The sequence below is a fragment of the Heterodontus francisci genome, chromosome 7, assembly GCF_036365525.1.
Source record: "Heterodontus francisci isolate sHetFra1 chromosome 7, sHetFra1.hap1, whole genome shotgun sequence".
NCBI classification, from domain to species: domain Eukaryota; kingdom Metazoa; phylum Chordata; class Chondrichthyes; order Heterodontiformes; family Heterodontidae; genus Heterodontus; species Heterodontus francisci.
Genome location: NC_090377.1, coordinates 80735304 through 80758273, shown reverse-complemented (window position 1 = coordinate 80758273; position 22970 = coordinate 80735304). Strand labels below are relative to the sequence as shown.

General features: G+C 40.8%; 1 protein-coding gene across 4 annotated transcripts in view; it reads left to right on the top strand.

Moving 5' to 3' along the window:
- Nucleotides 1-22970, top strand: part of sestd1 (SEC14 and spectrin domains 1) — a 175005-nt gene that overhangs the window by 12579 nt on the left and 139456 nt on the right. For all 4 annotated transcript variants that reach the window (XM_068035522.1, XM_068035525.1, XM_068035523.1 and 1 more), the window contains exons 3-4: nucleotides 8206-8297; nucleotides 19759-19867. In XM_068035522.1, coding sequence (XP_067891623.1) covers nucleotides 8243-8297; nucleotides 19759-19867 — 164 coding nt within the window. In that variant the 5' untranslated portion in view covers nucleotides 8206-8242. The remainder of the gene's footprint in view (nucleotides 1-8205; nucleotides 8298-19758; nucleotides 19868-22970) is intronic.

The following is a 22970-nucleotide window of genomic DNA, read 5'->3' as shown; positions in this document are numbered from 1 at the left end:
AGAATAAGTTCCATTGGCATGTTCTTGAGTTATAATCATCAGGAATTTGATTGTGTTCTCCACTAGCCTCCCCCCCCCCCCCCACCGGTTATGTCATGTAACTACCAGTTCCTGTCTTTCCTCATGCAAATTAATAAGGTCTAATCTTTTCACAGCCTGATGTATGTTTCGGAGGGCCGTACCAAATCTTAAATCTTCAATATCCCAAACAACATTATCTACCAAATCCTGAGCCAACATGTCACAGGCCCTTCAATTTGAGTTCTCAAACAAATGGAGGCAGATTAGTCCACCTGCCGTGATGTTCAGTCTGGTGTTCGACGCCCTCGAGGTGCTCCCTCTCGGTAGTTTTGTGTACTGTCCTGGATGCAGGCAGGTGCTTCTGTGGATATTTACTTTGTCGCAGTTACCAGAAGGGTGATCACCTTTGCTGCTACCCACCGGGTTGCCATTGTTCAAGTGGTTTACCTGAAACAAAATAGTTAGGAGATCTGCTGCTGGGCCCTCCTGTTGGCAGAAACAGAATGTGAGTCATGCAGTTTGACTTGAGACCACTGGGAGTGGTGTTATCCCATGCGGCATTCCTGGAAAATAAAATACCAACCCCATCACTTTTAAGAGTTTTCCTTTATAATCTATCTGTTCAGGATATACCTGTACCAGACCTCAGAGCTGATACAGTGATGTTGTTTTCATGTTTAGTCCAATATTTACTGTTGTCCAAGCAGAAACCACCGAGACAGTGTGTGTGGTTTTATTGTTTCCTAGAATCTCTTCAGATTTCAACTCAAATTAATTAATTTAATTCATCATCTTCAATTCATTGTAGATATCTGATCAAATTCCTGAAGCTGTCGGCAATCTTGTTGCAATAAATTTTGAAAATTGTATGGTTAGCTTAAACTGATAGCGGAAAGGGTTGACTTTCGACAGTCTGAAAGGGGGTGGGGCGAATGTTCTCAGATGGGCTAGTGATGATGTCACCACCCCTTTACCTACGAAGACAGAACAAACCATGAGCTATGGAATAGTCTAAGCACATACTTTTCAGACAAATAAGAAATTTCCCAATTGGCAGTATCCTACATTAAAAATTACCCTGTTCTCATGTGTGTGAAATTATCTCTAGATTAAAATTCCCACGTTTATCAAAATACAGTCAGGTGGTGATTCATGGCCAGAAATTTCAATTCGAATCTTATAACTTAAACATTTAGTTTGTTTACATCTTCCTTTTGATCCAAGTCATATTTCTCATTGTGAAATTACTTTTTTTTTTGTGCTGATACCCCTTTTGTACAACCACCCTTTAAGGAAGAAAGCATATTAAAACTTACACACAGATATTATCCACACAATTTCTGCAACAGTCATTCAACTTACAACTTAAGATGAAAGAAAACAAAAGAAATAAAGTGCATCAGTGCTCTTGGTCCTTCATTTAAATCTACCAAACTTCAAACAGCGGCCTCTCACAGGCGTGGGGGAAGGAAAGGGCGGTCTTTGAGTTTTTCATCCATGGGAACAATTGAATTGATGGTGCCGAGTATCATTATCTATTGTCCCCCCTTAAAGGGGCCCTTCTCTCACTCCCCTTGCCAAAACAAAGTGTGTACTTTAACAGCTTCTCATCCATTTTATACAGCTATCAAAACTTTAGAACATCATGCAGGACCAGGCCACTGAGCGCTAATAAGCTGTTAGTTCGGTGGCACTGCCAGAGCTAACTCGGAGAGACCAGGGGATCGCAGTGCACTAATATAATATACAAGCAGAAACTATGTACACACAAGTTTTCTTCCTTTGTTATCTTTTCCGACAGCATTTTGATTTACTGTGGTGTTTGTAAAATGATAAAACAACCCCAAATTATTCACTGCCGACCTTCTTACATCATTTATCTTTACTCATGACTGCTACGCACCACACACCCACTCTCTTGACCTTATGTGCTCATGACAGAGAGCTACAATTTCCTTTTCTGTTTTATCCTTCATCTATTTGTTTGTTCTTTATCTTAGATGCCATTTTAGTTTCTTAAAAGTAACTTGCTAAATTACACTGGACTTTTTGCATCTCAAAGTTAATCCAAGTTCAAATAACAGTGTTGCTGGGGTGACAGGTTTAGTTACTGTTCCATTGATTTCTTCCCAAAAGCAACATTTCTCTATATTCATAGAAATCACCTAGAATGCTTGTTTTTTTAGTTTGTCTAAATTTGATTTTCTCCATAAGCTTGAAAACATCTCTATCAGGGAAGACAACATTTTAGATTAAACTCCAGTTGTTTCCCAATTTTTAACATTTTGTAAGAGGTTCCTACCTCAAGGAATTTTTAATACAACAAAGATGACTCCAAATTCCAATCACAGCACTAAACATTTTAAAGTCAAAACTGCCAATCTTCTGTACGAGTGAGCCGTATCTCTGGAAGGGTCGCGAATGAAATTCCAGTCTTCCCAACTTAACAGGTCAGTTAACCTTAATAATTTAAATTTAATTCAAACCAATGCTTATTATCTACACATAGTTCAGAATAATACGTGCTCTTTTAAAATATAACATTCTTAAAGCAAAAGAACTAACACCAGCTTCTTGAAACTTCAGCAACTTTAAACAGACAGAATCTTTCCTGTATCTCCTTTGTTTATCCTTCTCTCCCTTAAGCCAGTATCCAATTTCTGACATTTGCTACTTCAAAAAAGTCAGTAAGACAAGTCTTTAATTTCAACTGCAAAAAAACAAGAATAGATTTTAAACTTTGGTCCAATTAAAATAGTGTTTTAAAGCTCAAATTGGATTTCTGCCAGACATCTTCAGACGTTCAAGGCTGAAGATTATCTCTTAGAAAATTGTTCATTGCCTTTTCACAGTTCCAAAACCAACTTTTAAAACAAAAATAAAAACTTTAATTTAAAAATATAATTCAATTTTTATATCCCATTTCTCGGTGCACAATCTTAAATTGAAATGAACACACTCAACAATCACTTCACACTTATTTAATTCCAAACAACTTAGAAAAATTGATTCCTGTAATGGATTATGAATTCAAAGTACCAAAAATCTGCGTTAAATTCCCAGTCCCCAGCCCAAGGAACACACAGGTTCAACTAGTTCACACCCAAAACATGACTCAAGGTTCCCACAGAAATATACATGTGCAGGAATGGAACAAGAGAATAAGTTAACAGACTGATACTTTCAACATTAAAGCCAGACAACAAAGAGTTAACGACTGTCAGCTCCACATCATACAACTACACAGAAATTGGAAGCTTCCAACATTCATGCAGACTCGAACAAAGACACAGTAACTTGTTTTTACTCACTTTTAAATTTCACTGAAGCATCTTGTTTAAATAGTCCCTCTTACCTCAGCCGGGTACCTCTCTCTTTCCCACCCTGGCTCTCGCCGTTCTAACACTTGTAACCTGTCTCTTTTCCTGAATTAGCCTAGCTAATTCAGACTCTTCAGACTGACACATGGTAAGATAGCACTTGCATAATATAGTTATTCCCTTTTGTCTGTTCTTTCCACCATTCTTTATACTTATCTGGGATCCTCGAGTGATCCCAACCTTCCTGATCATTTTATCTAAAGTTCATCTTGTTTTTGACTGCTGAAAATTTGGTACGTGATCCTTCGGGTCCCCACTCTGGATCCTTATTTTCCATGGCTGATGTTTTATAGTCTGACTGTTGTTACTCCTGATGTGGGTACGGACCTCTTGCTACCCTACGATCATTCCTACGTGGGAAACGGACCTCTCGTTCCGCTCCGATTGTTCTTACTTCCTCTCTGTGGGAAGCGGACCTCTCGCTTCCCTACGGCAGTTCGCTACTTGTGTGGATACAAACCTCTTGCTGCCCTACAGTCGTTCCTGTGTGGGAAACGGACCTCTCGTTTCCGCTCCGATCATTTTTACTTCGCCTGTTTAACCCTGAGAACGATATTAACTCCTTGTTTACCCATGGAACCGTGATCCTGGCGCTGCGCTGTCTTTAGTTACTCCACCTGTGGGCCCGTCCTTTGGTTTGGATCCTCAAATCGGCCCGCCAGCTTCCCATACCGAACACCGATCTCCCTATCTAGTGGGTGGTAAAGTAAATGTACTCGCCTCTCTTAGGCCAACATTCGACTGGGCACCGCGACTGAGCCCTGAGGATCCTGCCGACTACACCGAATTGTTGTGGAGAAAATAACTGGTCTTGAGTCCACAGGATTAAAGTAAATAAAGGTTTATTCAAACAGTGGCGTAAGAGAGAAGGGTCTGGTGAAACATCCAGAGGCTTCTCAAGGAAACAGAGTTTGTAGTACAAATTAATAGAAAACAATAACCATTACTCATTTGCCCACACTACCACACCACCCCCCCCCCCCCCCCCCCCCCCCACCCCCTGACACACTCCAAAGCTGCTGCTTGATCAACAAACTGAAGTGTATTGTCTCACTAGTCATCCCCCCCTGTTGTCTCCTTCCCATTCTTGAGACTTGGTGTTTCACAGTCTATAATATCCTGTGCTTCCTGCAATCACAGTCTTATCTCATGGGCACCATGTTTACACAGATTTAAAGGTGATTAGACTTCTGAGTTGTACAGCTTTTCATAACCATTACCACACATCCCATCATGCCCTGATTCCATCTTCCTTCAAAGACTGTTAACATATCCTAATGCTAAATAATATACTAATATTGTCCTACTGGTCCCACTTCAATTTCTGTATGTATTGGTTGTGGTGAATTTTAGCTTTAGCTGCATTCTTTGGTCTTATTCTGAGACTGAGCAAAGGGCACTCAATGTTCTTTTTCCTCTTCAGTTATAATGAAATACTGAGTAAAGTAGTGTAGTGGTTATGTCACGGAGGCCTAGACAAATACTGCAGGAAATGAGTTCAGATCTCATTATGGCTGTCGAGCATTTGAATCAGGTAATTAAAAGCTGCTATCAGTAAATGTGACCGTGAAGCTGTCAGATTGTTGTAAAATTGCAGCTGGTTCACTAATGTCTTTTAGGGAAGGAAATCTGTTGTCCATATGGTCTGGCCTGTATGTGACACCAGATCCACACCTGCATGGCCGAGTAGGCCACTAAGTTGCTGAGGGTGGGCAATAAATGTCAGACTTGCCAGTGACACCCAGATCCTGGGAATGTTTGAAATCCTAATGCAAGTTAAACTTTTGGCATACAAGTCTACAAACAATTCTTCATCTAAATAAAAATAGAAGATCTCCTGGAAATGCACTGCACTTGCATTGAGAAAAAACTGCTTGTTACAAATTTGGGTGCGCCAGATATCTTCTCTGGTTCAATTGCGTCATTTTCTCTTGTAAGCATTCTGAATGCCTTATACATTGACGATGAAACTCAGCATCGCCTCCAGTGCAGCCTTCAGTTGTCTGAGGAAAAGGGTGTTTGACAACAAAGACCTCAAACCTGGCACCAAGCTCATGGTCTACACGGCCGCAGTGTTACCTGCCCTTCTGTATGCACCGGAAACATGGGCACTGTACAGCAGAGAGAGATATCACAAGTGGTGCCTCCTTGCAAGATCCTGCAAATTCAGTGGCAGGACAGGCGCTCCAATATCAGTGTCCTCTCAGGCCAACATCCCCAGTATCGAGTCACTGATCATGGCTAGTCAGTTATGCTGGGCAGTCCACATTGTCTGCATACCTGACACAGGACTCCCAACACAGCTTTCTACTCCGAGTTGCATCATGGCAAGAGGTTACCAGGAGGGCAGAGGAAACGTCCTTAAAGCCTCCCTGCAAAAATGTGACATCTCCACCAATTTGTGGGCATCTCTCGCCCAAAATGGAGAATAAGCATCCGCGATGGTGCCAGCCAGTTTGAACAAGGTCGACATGCCCTGGCAGAGACCAAGTGCAAACAGCGGAAGGAGCATTTGGAATTTCGAGCATTCCAGTCACTGGCGTCACCAAACACCACCTGCCCCACTGTGACAGAGTGTGCAGATCCAGAATTGGACTATTCAGTCACCTAAGAACCCTCAAGCCTGGAGTGGAAGGAAGTCATCCTCGTTCCTGAGGGACTGCCTAAGAAGAAGATTGTAACTGGGGGATGTGACAATATTACTCCCTTCTGATCTGAAGTACATATTTGTGCTGTATATTTACTTCTTCAGTCTCTTCGAAGGCAGACTGAACACTTGGTGAAATTAGGCTTGATAAATCGATGAGTTGTTTTTAAGTTGAACATACAGAATTGTAGTAATGATTGGGCTTGCTTCGTTCAAACAGTGCAGTTTATGGTCTAATAATAAAATGAAGAATGCACCATACTTCCCCACATTTAGTCATTACTTTTGACCATTTTCACCTGCACTCCAACCTTTGCTGCTTGGCTATCTGTGTCGGGATAGCCATAAAGGAAAGCCTACCAGGCCACATGCCAAGCACCCATGTCCAGTGACTCCCCAGCACAGTGGCCTTAAGGTGTTAATTGATTACCCAGACAAGCTAACGAATTGCTTCTAATGTACAATCTATAAAGGAACAACATTAATGCTAGCTTATTGGCATCTTAACTATCTTCATCTCAAGACTTGATTTTTACCTTGTGGGGATACGCTCTTTTAAAATACAATTTTTAGAGTAACTCTTCAAAATACATTCTATGAAAAATTGTCAGAAGGTTTTTAACTATGACACTATGCAATTCTTTTTCATAATTATCAAATTTACTCAGTATTTTTTGTATATTTATTTATCAGGTGTGGACACTGCTGGCATGGCCTGTATTTATTGCCCATCCCTGATTACCCTTGAGAAGCTAGTGCTGAAATGCTGCAGTCCGTGTGATGTACCCCACAATGCTATATAGTTTTATGTAGCGTTTTGATAACAGTGAGTGGCTTGCTAGGCCATTTCAGACAGTTTTTAAGGATCAAAACACATTTTTCTGGGTCTGGAGTCATATATAGGCCAGACTGGGTAAGGATGGCAGATTTCTTTCCCTAAAGGACATTAGTGAACGTGATAGTTTTTTTGCAACAGTCCAGTAATGGCCACCATTATTGATTCTAGCTTTTTATTCCAGATTTATTTAATTAACTGACTTTAAATTCTCCAGCTGTTGCGGTGGGCTTTGAACTAGTCTCTTAACATAACCCTCATGCTACCGTTTGAGTGGACCCAAAAATTTTTTTGATTGATGCAAGCAAACCTGTTGTCAGTTTTCAGCATTTCTGTTATTAGTTTGAGCTTTCCAGCATTTGCAGTTGTATTCTTGTAGCTCTTGTTGATGATTTGGAATATCTAGATGTGTAACAGAATATCTTTCTTTGACCTATATATTAGATCAAGGACCAATGGCCAAATAGGGAAGCAGTTGGAAAGGAGAATTCTGACCTACATTAAGTTGGCACTCAGTAGCCTGCAAGAGAAGTCAGCCTCTCAATCAGCTTGTCTCTTTGCTAAAACCCCTTATTAGTGGACCTAGGTTAACAAATTGGGGATGTGTAAGGGTGCTGGATTGTATTGGACTGAAACACACATCCATGCCCTGCTGTTCTATGCTTGACATGAATATCAAGGTTTCTGTCATGTCACAAACTGTTCCGTCATTGCACCATTATGAAGACATCTTTCGATCATGTAGCATGAGGAAGCTGAGGCTTGGAGCTACAGCTGATGGAAGTCGTATTAACTGGAGGCAAATACATTGCCATATATTCAAGGTTTGGTTTTATTTGAATTGGGTTGCTGCTGAAGTTCTTCCCTTCCAATAGAAGAACCATTATTTAATGGGATATAGTGTGTGTTAGAGCTATGGTCAGAAAGATGGTGACAATTTAGTTGCACTTTATGGTGCATTGTGCTACTGGCCATGCTGCTTGGGAGAATTTCCTCATACCTCATTTCTCATTAGTAGTAATATATAGCTAGAGAGGTGGCCTGCAGCCCAGTAGGAGGGATGTGAAATTCAGCCTCCATATATTTTGACTTTTCCCAAAAGGGTTTCATTTCAAGATGAGTCTTGCATGGTTTATTCTTGTTTTACTAAAAAGATTAGAGTTCATTTCTGCACATTGGCTGTGGTAACTTTGCTAGCTGAGAGTTTGTTGTACTACTTTTGATCTGCGCTGGTTGACTAATCTAAGATTTATATTGTAGATCTAATTTGGTAGATTTACTTTTTTCAAATAGTGCTGACTTAGTAAATGTTTATCTTGCAGAACTGTAGACATTTCTGACCATTCTAGTTCTGAAACAATGGAAGCCACAAGTCTTTTGCCTATACTGAAGAAAAGGCTGGCCTTTCTCTCAGGTATAGTATTGTCTATGTTTCTTGAGGGTTGCACATGTTGGGTAGAGTTTTAAGAAAGATTACTTTGTGTTCCTAATATAGCTTTGCTAAACCTGTTAATACTCTAATCTTGCTTTGTGGTTGTCATTGCATACTTTCCTGCCTTTATATTTTGAATCCTATTAATTGAGCGTGTACAACAGGCTGGGATTATAAAGAAATTGCTGAAGTGTGCATTACTGGTGTCTTCAATAATCAGTTTCTTGTTGTGGTCACTTCTGTTAGAGTTCTTGAGTAGGTATCAGAAAATGTATTGCTAACACTGCAGGAACATAGGTCAGCTTTTTTTTTCAGTCAATCCAGTTGTGGCTATCATATGATTTATAATTAGAGACTTTCTGTTGTCACTTTATTTGGTAGCCTAAAATTTGAATCAGATGCTGCTTGATTTTTGGATGGAAAATGGGGCTAGCGCCATTCCACTTTTTTGCCATAATTTTTGGTGGATAGTGGTGCCCATTGTAAAATGGCCAGTCGAATTTAAATGAGGCTGTAATAACATGGCATCATAAATTCCATTTTCTGGCAATTCTTTATGATCAACAGTAAACATGATGGTATCAAATTTCAAGATAATTAAAAGACCATTTTCTTTTCTTCCTGACAACTGACTTGCCATCTGCCTTTGTGCTTTTTTGCTGTGGGGATCTCCTCCCCTCAGACAGGGCACAATGGGGACTGGGGATTCCCCTTTTACCTTGAAAGAAGACGAGGAGGAACAGTACTTGCAAGCAAGGTTAGGCTACATTGTAGATGCGTGATGTCCATCTGCAGAGTACGCCGGAGTGGTGCTTGTACATGCATTTAATTGAAGGAGCAGTGCAAACAGAGACTTCACTTTATAAAAGACACCTGTCAATTATGCCACATGCTGTAAGAGGACCTGCCTCAAGTATTTACCATATACACTTCTCTGGTGCTGGTCGTTGAGGACACCCTGCCATGGAGTCATTCCAGGCTGCCACTCGGGACATCTAACATAAACCAAACAGCTGTGCGCCAATGCATTAAACAAATCACAGACGTATTGTCCTCTCGAGCAGCAATTTAACATCTTCCTTAACATAATTATGAAGGAACACTGCACTTTAACTGAGCGACAAGATTCCCCGAGGACCAAAGAGTCAGAAGTGACATCTTTGTGTCCATAAAGGGTTTCAGCACTTATGTCAGTGCCGCTTACGTTTAGAGAAACATTCAAAATCAACCATTTTATAGTGAGATAATGATATGAAAAAAGCCAACCATTTTTGTGGTTTCCGATCTTTTGTGTTTATAGCATTTTCAGTTTTATTATTGGTGAGAGCTGTGAATGTATTGTTAAATGGTTGTAACCAGGTAATAAATAGTAAACATGCAAAATGATTTAGGGAAGAATCTGCTCCGAGAAATTTTCTTCATTATCTCCTTGTCATCAGCTCCCTGATATGAGCATCAGGCTGTATTGAGGCAATACAGGTCAGCATTCTACTTGGTCGTGGATATTGATCTGGGGCCTTCAGCAGTTAGTGGCAAAATTAGAAATTACTGGAAATGCACAGCAGGTCAGAGAGCATCTGCAAAGGGGAAAAAAGACAAGCTCTGTCCTTTTGGATATACACGCTTCATAAAGCATACCTGAAACGTCACATCCTGCCTTTTTTCGATTTGCAGATAATGGCTGATCAGGATTTCCTGTTTTATTTGAATTCCAAAATTTATAGTTGCACCATTCTAATTTAAAAAAAAATAGTATTAGTTTCACATTGACTGTGGGAAGGAAATAGTGTGGAACCAGTGGACAGTAACAGGTGATACAATGAGTAGGAGTACCTTTTCCAGCCTTTATTTATATTCTACCTCTAACTTTAAGTTTATGCAAGTTAAATTGCTAAATTTTGTCTACACATTAGTTTGCTACATGAACGTTAAAGCTTCCAATAAAAACATGCTGCTGAAGACTGCCCTTCTGTTACTATTTTGCAATAACTTTGAAAAATGCAATTAGTCAGCACGTCTAGCTTGTTTATGTAGGAAATTGCTTCAGATTAGCAGAAACTAAATACAATGAACTTGATTTGTCTTTTTTTTTCAAAAAGGCCAAACAGTAAGCTGTGCAAATAATTTTTTTTAACAGTTCACAGATTACACAATTCTTATTTTGTTTGTAGTTCTCTCATACAAAAGACTGTTGTTGGCATTGAGTCTATGAGTAAAATGAACTCATGTATGTTTAAAACAAAGAAATGTTCCCGGAGGTACCATATACTTGTTCTTGCGTAATATAGATCTGAATCTTTGCAGTAGAGTTGAATGGCATTGTAAATAAAGGTTTATTTCTCTATCTTGTCTTGGCTGATTTTTAACGCCTTTCAATTCCTGTGTTAATTTCATTTCAACTTCATTTTTGTGTTTTTAGAAAAACTTCAGAGGAAGGGTAGGTCCACTGTCCCTGATGGGGTCATAAAACTGGGAGACTTAATGTCCTCTGCATGGAGTGGAAACAGAATATATTTTCTAAATTGTTTTGCCAAATGGGGATTGCTTGGTATGCTTCCCTACATGATTTCTGGAGTGGATCTCTAATTTACTACCATCCAGTCAGCAGAACAGACATTCCACCTTCCCCTCCTACCTGTTCCTTTCCTGCTTTCAGACCAAACCATGTCACTGTTAAGTTAAATTTTTTTAGAGCTTGGGAATACCAGACCCCTCTTTGAGGATAATTTGAGGACAATTTCTTCATATCAGCACAATACTGAGGTCCCTCTGCCACTCCCTTTACTCACCCCCCCTCCCCCCCCCCCTCCAACTCCCCCACATACACAACCACCTCCCTAGGGTAAACTCCTAGATATAGCTGCACTCCTCTTGCCTCTTTTTCCAGGTCTTTATTGTTTCCTACCCTTAAAAGTCTCTTGCCTTTTTCTCAGAACAATTTCTTTATTCTTATGCAATCCTTGCATTGATTGGAGGTTCATCCTCAATGAATTTAACCTCTACCTAAATTCCATTTGCCCTTTTCTCTAACTTCCTGAAATTCTATCCAAAGAAGGAGATTATAGAACAGGTGACCAAAACAGATGTGGGTTTTAGGGAGGATCTTAAATGAGGAGAGCAGGGCTGTGAAGTTTAGGAAAGAAATTCTAGATTTAGGGCGCAGATGGATGAAGCAGAGTCACCAATGGTGGGTAAAGAAAATGGGAGATGGACTAGAGGTCTGATTTGGAGAAACATAGATTTCTTTGAGAGTTGTAGGGCTGAAGGAGCTTACAGAGATAGGGAAGGGTGAGGCCATGAGGAATTGAACACAAAGATTAGATGTTTAAGATCGAGGCCTTAGGGGACCAGAAGGCAGTGTAGGTCAGTGAGCACAGACATGATGAGTGCAGGACTTGGTGTGAGGTAGGATGTGAGCAAGTGTATTGGATGAGCTTAAGTTTATGGAGGGTGGAAGCAATGAGGCTGGCCAGGACAGCATTGGAATAGTTGAGTCTGGAGGTAAAAGCATGGATGATGGTTTCAGCAGCAGTCAGGCTGAGGAAGGAGTGGAGACCAGTGCTACTATGGAGGTGGAAGTAGGCAGCATTGGTGATCGGGAGGATATGAGGTTGGAAGCTCAGCTTTGGGTCAAATAGCACTCTGTGTAGGGACAGTGGCTAGGCAATGGGATGAAATCGACGGCTGGGGAAAGGAGTTTGTGGCAAACAAGTTATTAGTGCTGACATGATGCCTAAGTTGGGTGTGCAAGCTTGCTATTGTGATGCTTCGGGAGGATTGTGATGTGTCCCTCACTAGTGTTTTGTTGAAGTTTCGGTAGGAAACTAGTGTCTGGGGTTTATGTGGGAGTTGATACAAACAGAAAGTAAGAACTTTCAATTTTAAGATTTTTGTATTTTTAAATGCCTTTTTACAATAATTTTTGTAGCCCATATTAAACCTAAATGCTTGCATTCTTAGAAGTTACAAGTGCCAGTTTTCTTGGTGCTCCCACCTCCATCTCTATTACAGCACTGGATGGGAGCAGTACAGTTAAGGTATGCTGCTTCTGTCTGTGTCCAGGAGCACTCATATTTCCTCTGCAGCCATGAATATGGTTTGGGGCCCTGCCCCCTAGCAGGGCCTGAGGGTGACATTGAGCAGGGAATTCAAGTTGCAGGCTTCCTTGAACCCCAAGATAGGGGCTTCTTACTGTCGATGGAGAACAGCAAGCCAGAAAGTTCCAATTTACCTTAAACCATCTTGGGGTAGGACGCAAGTAACAAAGGCCACATTCAGTCTGTCTCCAGGACTGCTAAAGACCAGCCAGTGTACCATATTTTAGACAATATCCAGTAAATGTTGCAGCAGAAATATGAGGCAGGCGACTCCCAAAGGCCTAGGACAAGATGAAAGGACAGATCTAGCAAAATAGGATCAGCTCCTTTCTCGTGATTTTTGCAATTTTGGACCCAGTGGTAAGGGTTAGGAAAACTGGCCCTATGCCATTCTTCTGAAAACAATTGCAGCAGTGTTATATTGTGAGATGTGTACTTGCCACCCCATCCAAAAATCATCAAACTAATTGTTTTTTTGTGTGTTAAAGAAAAGTAACTTTTGTTCTACAAATAAAAATTTCTTTCTGGGCCAGACATTCTGGGATTCAGTACTGCTGCACGATTGGTGTTACTGTATGAAAAGTAAATGGTTGGTTGCCAACATTAAAGTAACACCAGTCATAATCAAGACAACAGTCAATTGATTATGGCACCGAAGAGTGCTAGCAAAATTGAGGGAAAGCTTATCAGGTGGGTGGAGTTACACCTGATGCCTAGGAAGATGATCATGGTTGCAGAAGTCCCAGCATTTGCTGCAGTAGTTCTTCAGGACAGTGTCCTTGACGTAAATATCTACATCAGTGATCTTCTCTCCATTATTGAGCCTGTTGGCTGAAGATTCCACATTGTTGGGCTCCAATCACAATTTTTCCAATAAGGGAACAACTCTTGCCAGCTTACAGCAAGATTTGGATGAAGTCCAGGCTTGGGGTGGTAAGTGACAGATAACATTGTCACTTGTCACACAAGTGCCAGTGCCATTACCAATAAGGAAAAGCCTATTGCCCTTCCAACCATCAACAGTACTATTGTTGAGCTGCACACTATCAACATCTTGGGGGTCACTGTTGACCAGAAGTTTAAATAGACCAGCCATAACACTATGGTTACAAGAGCAAGTCAGAGGCTGGGTACACTGTCATGACTTCCGCACCTCCTGACCCCCCCCCCCCCCACACCCCCAAAGCCTTGCCACCATCTACAAGGTTCAAGCTTGGAATAAGATGGAATACTTCCCACTTCATTCATTTTGTACAATACTAAAGGAGCTTGACGCGCTCTACGACAAAGTAATCTACTTGATGTGCACCATTACCACTAGAATTCATATCTATTTTTTTATTTATTTTATTTTATTTAGAGATACAGCACTGAAACAGGCCCTTCGGCCCACCAAGTCTGTGCCGACCAACAACCACCCACTTATACTAACCCTACAGTAATCCCATATTCCCTACCACCTGCCTACACTAGGGGCAATTTATAATGGCCAATTTACCTATCACCTGCAAGTCTTTGGCTGTGGGAGGAAACCGGAGCACCCGCCGGAAACCCACACGGTCACAGGGAGAACTTGCAAACTCCACACAGGCAGTACCCAGAATCGAACCCGGGTTCCTGGAGCTGTGAGGCTGCGGTGCTAACCACTGCGCCACTGTTCCACCTCAACTGTATTATACAAGATACACATATAAATTTGCCAAGCTTTGACGGCCCCTTCTAGCTTGACAATTCTAACACTCAGAAGGATGAGTGCAATGTCATGGGAGCACATTCAAAACAGGAGCAGTCTTATGTGAACTGGATTCCCTCAATATAATTACATATGTTGGCCACTAGGTGGTGGGGTATCTTATCTTTTCCCTTAAATTGGCCAAAATACTTCCTTAAAATTTTTCAATTTATTTTCCCAACAGTAACTGAAATTTCTAATGTCCACGCTTAAAAAATGCAAGAAAACTCTTCGTAATTGTGTAGCATGATTGAATTTAGCCATTGAATTATCCCATGTGGCTTTTAATGCCTCCATTAAAGATTTTATTTGCACGCCCAGTCACCCGCAAAAGTCTGGTCAGGGACCTGCTATGTTTGCTGAATTTGAATTGTGCGGTATAAGCACATGAATGTGTAGCCGATTTCCCAGGATGTATCTCTCGTTTAACTGTACTGTTCAGACTTTATTTTGAACTTATAGCGATTTCTTATCAGTATTCTTCAAAATTATTTGAAGAAAAGCCACAGAACAAATTTAAGATTTTGGAGATAAAGTTCATATTGGTGCTTTTTTTAAAGCATAGAGAGTATGTTTCCAAGTGAGAAGAAGGTCAGTAAGAAAAATCCACCTGTTGTAGCTTTTGTTTTTGTAATACAACTTAAGAAAATGTATAAATGTGAGAGAGTCTGTAGTCATGGTAATTTTTTTAGAGACAAATTTTGAAACCAGCAGAACACCTATAATTATCTCATGAGTTTTGTTAATGGTTTGAACATGTTAAAGTTCTAATTGCTAACATTTATGAGAGATAGAGAGAGCTAAGCAGGCAGACAGTATGTTTTGAAAGGAATAAAATCTCTAAGGGAAATGGATAAAAGGGAAGGCTGCAACTGTTCGTGGTTTCTTTCCCTGCCATCTTATCTACCATCTCCCGTCCAAAAAAAAAACAAATAGAAGAGGACAGAGAGCGAAACAAAAATAATTAGGGAGGAGGAAGCAGTAAAGAAGGCGAAGTCAAACAGAAGGGGCTGGAGTTTGTCGTGTTGGCAGGGCTCCCAGCGTGGCTCAAAAAGGTGAGGGGACCACATGCCTCGGTCTTTCGGAGCATGCCCCCCCCTCCCCCACCCTCTGCGACAGCATGAGGAGGTCCTTAAGTGGCTGGTAATGGGCCACTTAAGGGCTTCAAGTGGCTTCCGGGTGGGAAGGCAGTCCTCGGCCTATCCCGCCCCTGACAAAATTGCATTGTGATAGGGAGGCCTCAGGCCCTTCACCTCCTGTTGCAATTCTGTGGTCCCCCGGCACCGAACTTGTCCTTGAAGGGCCCATAAAATTCAGCCCAAGAGGTGAGACAGAATAAACACCAGTAATATGAAGACAACAGGGACAGGTCAGAGAGACAGCATATACTCCCTCTTGCTGTGTAGAACACTGCTGGTGAGATCCACTAGCCTATTAAAATTTATATTGTGAGTGAAATTTTACATTCATTTAACTGAGGGATGACTGGATTAAATTAAAGCATTTATAAAGTCTGACTATGCCATTGTGTTTTCTCCCCCATTTCTCATAACACACTCTTGTGGTTTCTTTAACTGCGATCACTAATTTAGTGCCCATTCTTTTTGATTTTTGTTCTGTACACCCACTTCCACAAGGATTGAGTTTAAAACTAACCAAATCAAGCTCCAGAGGCAGAAATATTAGTTAATCTTTGGTGTATTACATAGAGAAGGGAGTAGTACAATATCGGATAGGAGCTGACTAAGAAGGACTACGAGGAATACAAAGACAGGTTTAGAATGCATGCATGTATGTAAACACACAAAATGTGATGAATCAGTATGGTGAACTGCAAGCACAAATAGTTGTGTGAGAATGTGATGTAGTGGCAACAACAGAAACGCGGCTTAAATTGATGATGACGGGGCACTTTATTCAAGGAATAAGAACTGTTCATAAAAGATAGGAAAGGGAAAAAGGGAGGTGGAGTGGCAGTACTGATTTAGGAACGACACTAGTGTTGAAAAAGATGTCCTTGAGGGTGCAAAGACAGAATCCATTTGGTTAGTTAGAGTTGGGAAGCAAAAAGGGTATTTGATCACTCGGGTTTTTTTGTAGGCCTCCAAAGAGAGAGATAGAGGAACAAATCTGCAGGGAAATCACTGAGAGTTGCAAGAACTATAGAATGGTGATATTAGGGGTCTTTATCTCAATCAATATTGGGTAATTAATGTTAGAGTAAAGGATAAGGAGGAGTAGGAATTTCTGATATGAATTCAGGAAAACTTCCTTCTTCAGTGTGTTCTTGGTTCAACTCGGGAGGAGGAATTGCTGGATCTGGTGCTGGGAATGAGGTGAGCCAATTGCACCAAGTGTTTGTGGGAGAACACTTGGATAAGAGCAAGGGACGATCTGAAGTAGAGCTTCTAAATTTGAAGAGGGCAACTTCAGTGGGATGAAAGGTGTTCTAGCCAGGGTAAAATGGAACTAAAGATTGACAGGAAAAACTGTAAAGGAATGTCATGAAGACCCCCACCTGCCAAGAATGAGGCTTATTAATTTCGTCATATGAACATTAATTTTAAACTGTTGCTGGAGTGAAGAAATAACTTCTTGTACAGGAGATCACCAGACACTTGGCTGGAGGACATTTGCATACTAAAAGACAGTGCTTGGAGAGACAAAAGAATTGCTCATTGATTCAATTAACAGAGATTGGGCTGGGCAGTGGTGATCCACATCTTGTCAGGGTGGGAGACAACAGTACACCCCCTCGCTGTGAGCTTTGAAATCCACAAATGCAGGAGTGGTTAAACTAGCTGGTTACATGACATGGTCCAGGCTTTTGAACTAGACACAGGACACTTTGGAGTCAGACTGCAGATTGCAACTGAACCTGGAACAAGAGAGCTTCTCTCCTGGCTGGCGCTCTCTCGCTTTCTCACGAGCCTCCGGACCCACGGAAGGCACGTAAACCTCAAGAGAAAAGGCTCCTACATCGAAACAAGTTAAAGCGTGCACTGGGCCCTAACGACCAGCAAGACTTACCGGCAACCAAAGACTCAGCATTGAACTCAAAGGACCGTAAATAACTACCAGATATCGCCTCAAACCTTTCCCTTTATTGTTTCTGTCTGCGTGTGTTTATCGCATATGCATGCTAGCGTGGTCGCGTTGCATATTCGTAGTCGTTAACTGAATTAGAGTTTAAGATTAATAAACTTCCACCTTTCTTGTTTAAATCTAAGAAAACCTGTTTGATTTGATTTATTTGCCTTACAATTGGAAAGCAGTGAACAAGGATTCACTGAGGGGGAGCTGAAAACATAGTATTTAAAAAAATTAAACCCTGTTACGGTTAAACTAGGCAAAGGCTGAGAGGGAACCTCGACCCCTTCTCACCCAGTTGTAGCAGGAGCCACGGTGTCCTTTAAGGCGGAGAAGTTCCAGGTACAAATTAGGTACATTCCAACAAGAGAAAAAGGTAAGGGAACCAAAGCCAGGCTCCTAGGATGACGAGGGAGATGAAGAATATGATGAAACCAAAAAAAGGGGGTGTATGATGCATGTCAGGTGAATTCTTCAAGCAAGAACGAAACCAAATACAATATGTTGAGAGGGGAAGTGAAAAGGAAAATAAAGCTGGCAAAGAGAGAATATGAGAATAGAAGGGCAGTTAACACAAATGAGAACCCAAAAATCTTATACTGGCATGTAAATAGTAAGCAGGTAGTAAATGGTGAGGTGGGGCCTATTAAGGATAAAGAGGGTAGAGGACAAGGCTAGAATATGTAATGAGTACTTTGTTTCAGTGTTTACTAAGGAAGAAGATGCTGACAAAATATTGGTAGAAGCGGAGATAATAGGATTAATGGATGGGGTGAAAATTGATAGGAAGGATGTACTGGAAAGTTTATGTGTGCTTAGAGTGGATAAGTCGCCTGGTCCAGATGGCTGGCAACCCAGGTTGCTCAAGGAAGTGGTAGTGGCGATAGCAGGGGCTTGCCATAATCTTCCCCAGATACGGGGGAGGTGCCAGAGGATTGGAGAGTGGCAAATGTGACACCCTTATTCAAGAAAGGATGTAAAGACATACCTAGTAATTACAGGCTGGTCAATTTAACATCAGTGGCAGTTAAGATTTTAGAAACAATAATCAGGGAAAAAAGTCAACAGGCACTTGGAGAGGTTTAATTTAATTAAGGAAAACCAACACATTTTAATAAAAGGCAGACCGTGCTTGACGAATCTAGTTGAATTTTTTGGTTGATGAAGGGAAAGCAATGGACATTGTCTATATGGACTTTAAGGATGTGTTTGATAAAGTACCACATAAAAGGCTGGTTAACAAAATTGAGGCTCATGAAATAAGAGGGTCAGTATCAGCTTCAATAAAAAAAAATTGGCTTAAAGAGAGAAGACAGTGAGTCATGGTGAATGGTTGTTTTTAAGACTGGACAATGGTAGATAGTGGTGTTCCCCAAGGTTCATGTTAGGACCACTACTTTTTAGATATACATATAAATTATTAGGATTTTGGAATACAGAGTAAAATTTCAAAATTTGTCGATACCAAACTTGAACGTGTGGCAGACAGTGAGAATGATACCAATTGACTGACTGCAACAGGATATAGATAGGCTAGCAGGATGGGCAGACAAATGGCAGATGGAATTTAATACAGAGAAGTGGGAGGTGATGTATTTTGGCAGAAGGGATAGGGAGAGACAATATTGACTAAATGGCACAGTTCTAAAGAGGGTGCATCAATCTTTGAAGGTGGCAGGAGAGAGTAGTTAGCAAAGCATATGGGATCTTGGACTTCATAAATAGAGGTATTGAGTACAAAAGCAGGGAAACTATGTTAAACCTTTATAAAGCTCTGGTTAGGCTAGGTATGTTGAGTCCAGTTCTGGTCACCAGACTTTACGAAGGGTCCTTGAGAGGGTGCAGAGGAGATTTACCAGAATGGTTCCAGGGATGAGGCAATTTAGCTACAAGGTAAGGTTGGAGAAGCTGGGGTGGTCCTCCTTATAGCAAAGGAGATTGAGGAGAGATTTGATAGAAGTGTACAAGATTATGACAAGTTTGGATAGGGTAGATGAAGGAAAGCTGTTCCCATTAGCTGATAGTACGAGGACAGGGGACGCAGGTTTCAGGTTCTGGGCAAGAGATGCAAGGGGGATGTGAGGAAGAACTTTTTTATGCACCTAGTGGTAATGACCTGCAACATTTCTACCGACAAGGGTGGTTGAAGCAGAGATGATGAATGAATCCAAAAGGAAATTGGATGGGCACTTGAGGGAAATAAACATGCAGGGCTACGGGAAGAGAACGAGGGAATGGGACTGATGGTATTGCTCCACAGAGAGCCAGCATGGACTCAGTGGACCGAATGGTCTCCTGTCCCTTAATGACTCTATGACAAAGGTGGTGCAAAGTTTGGACTTAAGAAAAGGTGGTAGCTTTCTTCTGCACTTGTTAAAATCTGATGGGTAGCATTTACTTAACAGCATAACCATGATCTAACAAGGGTTTGAGGGTTTAATGTTTCTTCCAATGGTGTTTTGATAAGACTTTGATTGTTTTTATAAGGACAATGTACTGACAAAAGTTATTCTCTCCTTTTTAGGAGGCAAGGACAGAAGAAGTGGCCTTATCCTGACCATTCCATTATGCTCAGAGCAAACGAACATGGATGAGCTGAGTGTAACTCTGGATTATTTGCTTAGCATTCCAAGGTGATTCTTCTATTCATGCTTTCAAGCTCTTATTTTAAAATGTGATGATATTTGTACAAACATTGCTCGATCTGTGAACTATTGTCACTAATGATAATTGAGTCTGTTTTGTCAGATGCGTCTGTTCAATACACTTTTATGGAGATTATTTTATAATGAGTCAAAAATATTGTAAAATGCATTTTATAACGATCTATTGTAAGTACAATTATCAATTAAAACTTTGACTTCTTTTAGTAATCTGAGTTAAGTATTGCAAGAAGAAAATTTTAAAATGAATTGAGCTGTAGGGATTTTTTTGTGACAAATGCTTTGCTTGTGTTTCAGCCAGGGATGATGAATATTACTGATATTTGGTAGCATACTAGTTTTTTAACCTCCTTGCTCACTTATTTACCTTGTTACGGCCACTTGGTGCGATGTAGGTGGTTTCCACTCACAACTCCCCACCTGACCGCAGCAAGTGTGTTTTGCTATTGGAGTTTAACCCCTTGGTGTTTTATTTGTCGAATAAATAGACAGTGACAGATTTTCTTATAGGGTTTTAAAAACAGAAAAATCAGTTGTTTATTGATCAATACGCCTTAACCCAAAATTGTCACAACCGCATCCACTCACGCATTCACGCGCATACGCCCACATGCAAAGAGACAGATAAAGAGGGAAAAAAGGAAAGTGATTTTTAATGGGGTGGGAGGTCACGATAAACCTGTTGAATTCTCTTGGAAATCAAGTTCTTGATCAGTGCAGGCCTGAGATGATTGTAGATTTCTCTATCGATTAAAAGTTCAGTTGAGGTTGGTGGATCACTTCTAGTTCACTGCTGTCTAGTGTGGACGTAGGATTCTACAGCAAGGCACGTGCCTCTGGCTTGCTGGAAAACAAGCTGCTGAATATTGCTCTTTCTCTCTGGCTGTCTTTTTTAAGGTAAAGTTGTGTTACTTCTCCTCCTGGTGGGAGAAGCTCTGGTCTCTTCCCCATGGTGATTGCACACGGCCCAGAACATGACTGCTTCACGCCTTTTTTTCAGAAGAAGATATTCAATTCTGGAATGTTTTAGGATGGGTTCAGTTGATACCTCTTAGCTTTGAAGATTTGTCCTTTGTCCTCGTCAGGCAGTTTGAATCCATAAAGGCCAAGCTTTTGTCTTCGGCAGTCATTTTGGATGCCTGTTCACTTTTAAAAATAAAGTTTGATTTTTAAAAGACAGTCAATTTTTATAACTCTTCAGAGTTTGTTCTTGATTGTTCTATCATCGCACTTCTGATGTGCGTGCCAACCTTTTATGCATATTTATGAATTGTACACAGGAAATGGCGTTCATGCTTTTGAAATTTAAAACAAAATGGAAGGCAGACTTTTAAATTTACTTCCATTGCAAAAAAGACTGCCAGATTGTACTTCAGATATGTAAGGGTGGAATTTCTTGTGTATTTGTGTCCAGGGATACATGCAATTGGGGACTAAAGCAAATATATGGTGTAAAAGATTCAGGAAAATTGGGAGTCAGAGAGTTAAACCTGTAATTATGTTACTCCTGAATTTCTTCGATCTTTAACACCTATCTGTTAATCTCTGTGCCTGAACACATCTCGTCTGATTATGATGGTTCCAACCCAAGTGACAAAGCTGTGAATTTCCTGTAATTGCGATGGTTCAGAAGCTCTTATAAAATTACAACCTGATTTTCAAGTGTACAGGCACTCATAGTCACTTGAACCAGCTGCAAATCAGCAATTCGAGGAAGCATTGTAACCAGTCGTCTCCTGAGAATCCTGACGCCTATTTTCCAGTCCTTTTTTAGAAATAAAAATGGCTCTTTTACTGGCACTATTCTGCTTGTTGTTGTCATTGAGCAGGAGGAAGAGAACCAGATAAAAGAGTCCTGAAGAGTCAAGCACCACAAGCAAAGACTGCACCCCTCATGCATTGCCCACACACATGACAACCCAGGAGAGACAGACATTTATGGAGATATTAGATAAGCTGACTGTGCAATGGCTGCACTTTTCAAAGGAGACCATCGGCTGACTCTGTGACTCGCTCCAGAATGAGTTAAAGCCCCAATCCAAATGCCACAGAGCCTTAACTGCAGAAATGAAGGTCACCACAGCCCTCAACTTTTACAGGTTGTTATGAAAGTCTTTCCATTTTAAAATATTTTTTGAGGACTTGTTTTGGAATTGTGGAGGTGGATTCATTGGAGGACTGAATTAATTCCATAGATGCTGGACTTTTATTTTAAGGGTCATTGGAAGGACTCTGTTTAAAAACATTTGCTGGATGTCACATGTCTTCAGCTAAGTAAACAACAGTTGCCTTCTGACTATGGGAGTTTACAAGAGCAATGGCATGTCAAGATTTATGGTGCTCAAGAGTGGGTTTCATTTTTGAATACTGTTTTGAGTCAGTTGGGTTTGTAGCCTGCTGAAAGAAACACCCATCTCATCTTTTCTTCGCACCTCTGAGAAACCCTGAAAAAATCCAATGTGTGATAGTTGTAATGCCTGATGCTGCATTTCTCCTGAGAAGCTTTTGGAAGACTTCCTCTCAACATCTCCTGAACGAACTGCTTCCAAAAAGATCCCAGTGATCCACCTACATGTACTCGGACGCCAGCCTATATGCCATCTGGAACAGAACATCTTATCCTTTTCTGTTCAAGAATTAACAAGTACTTTGGTCAAAGCAGCTTTATTTTTCCTTGAACTGGGGTGGGGGGGGGGGGTGGGTGGGGGGAAGGGTGGTGTTTGTGTGTGTGTTGGATACTTAGAAGGGAATGTATATATTTACCATCATATTTCAGACTGTGTGTTAAAGCTTTGCATCTTCATTGACTTAATCTTGTTTTATAATAAATTAATAGTTCTGTTATTTGTTAAAGAAACCTGGTTGGTGCATTTTATTTTGAGACTACAATAAATAGAGTATATAATTGGCCGCATTGGTAACTGAGTACACATTTAAATATATGTTATGACCTGTGGAGAAGTGGAGCTAGAGAAAGTGCAGGAGGCCCAGATTGTGGGATTAATGAAAACTTGTATTCAGCACGTAACTTACCACCTTTTCCCCTGGGGGTTGCAAAATTCATCAGGTTTGT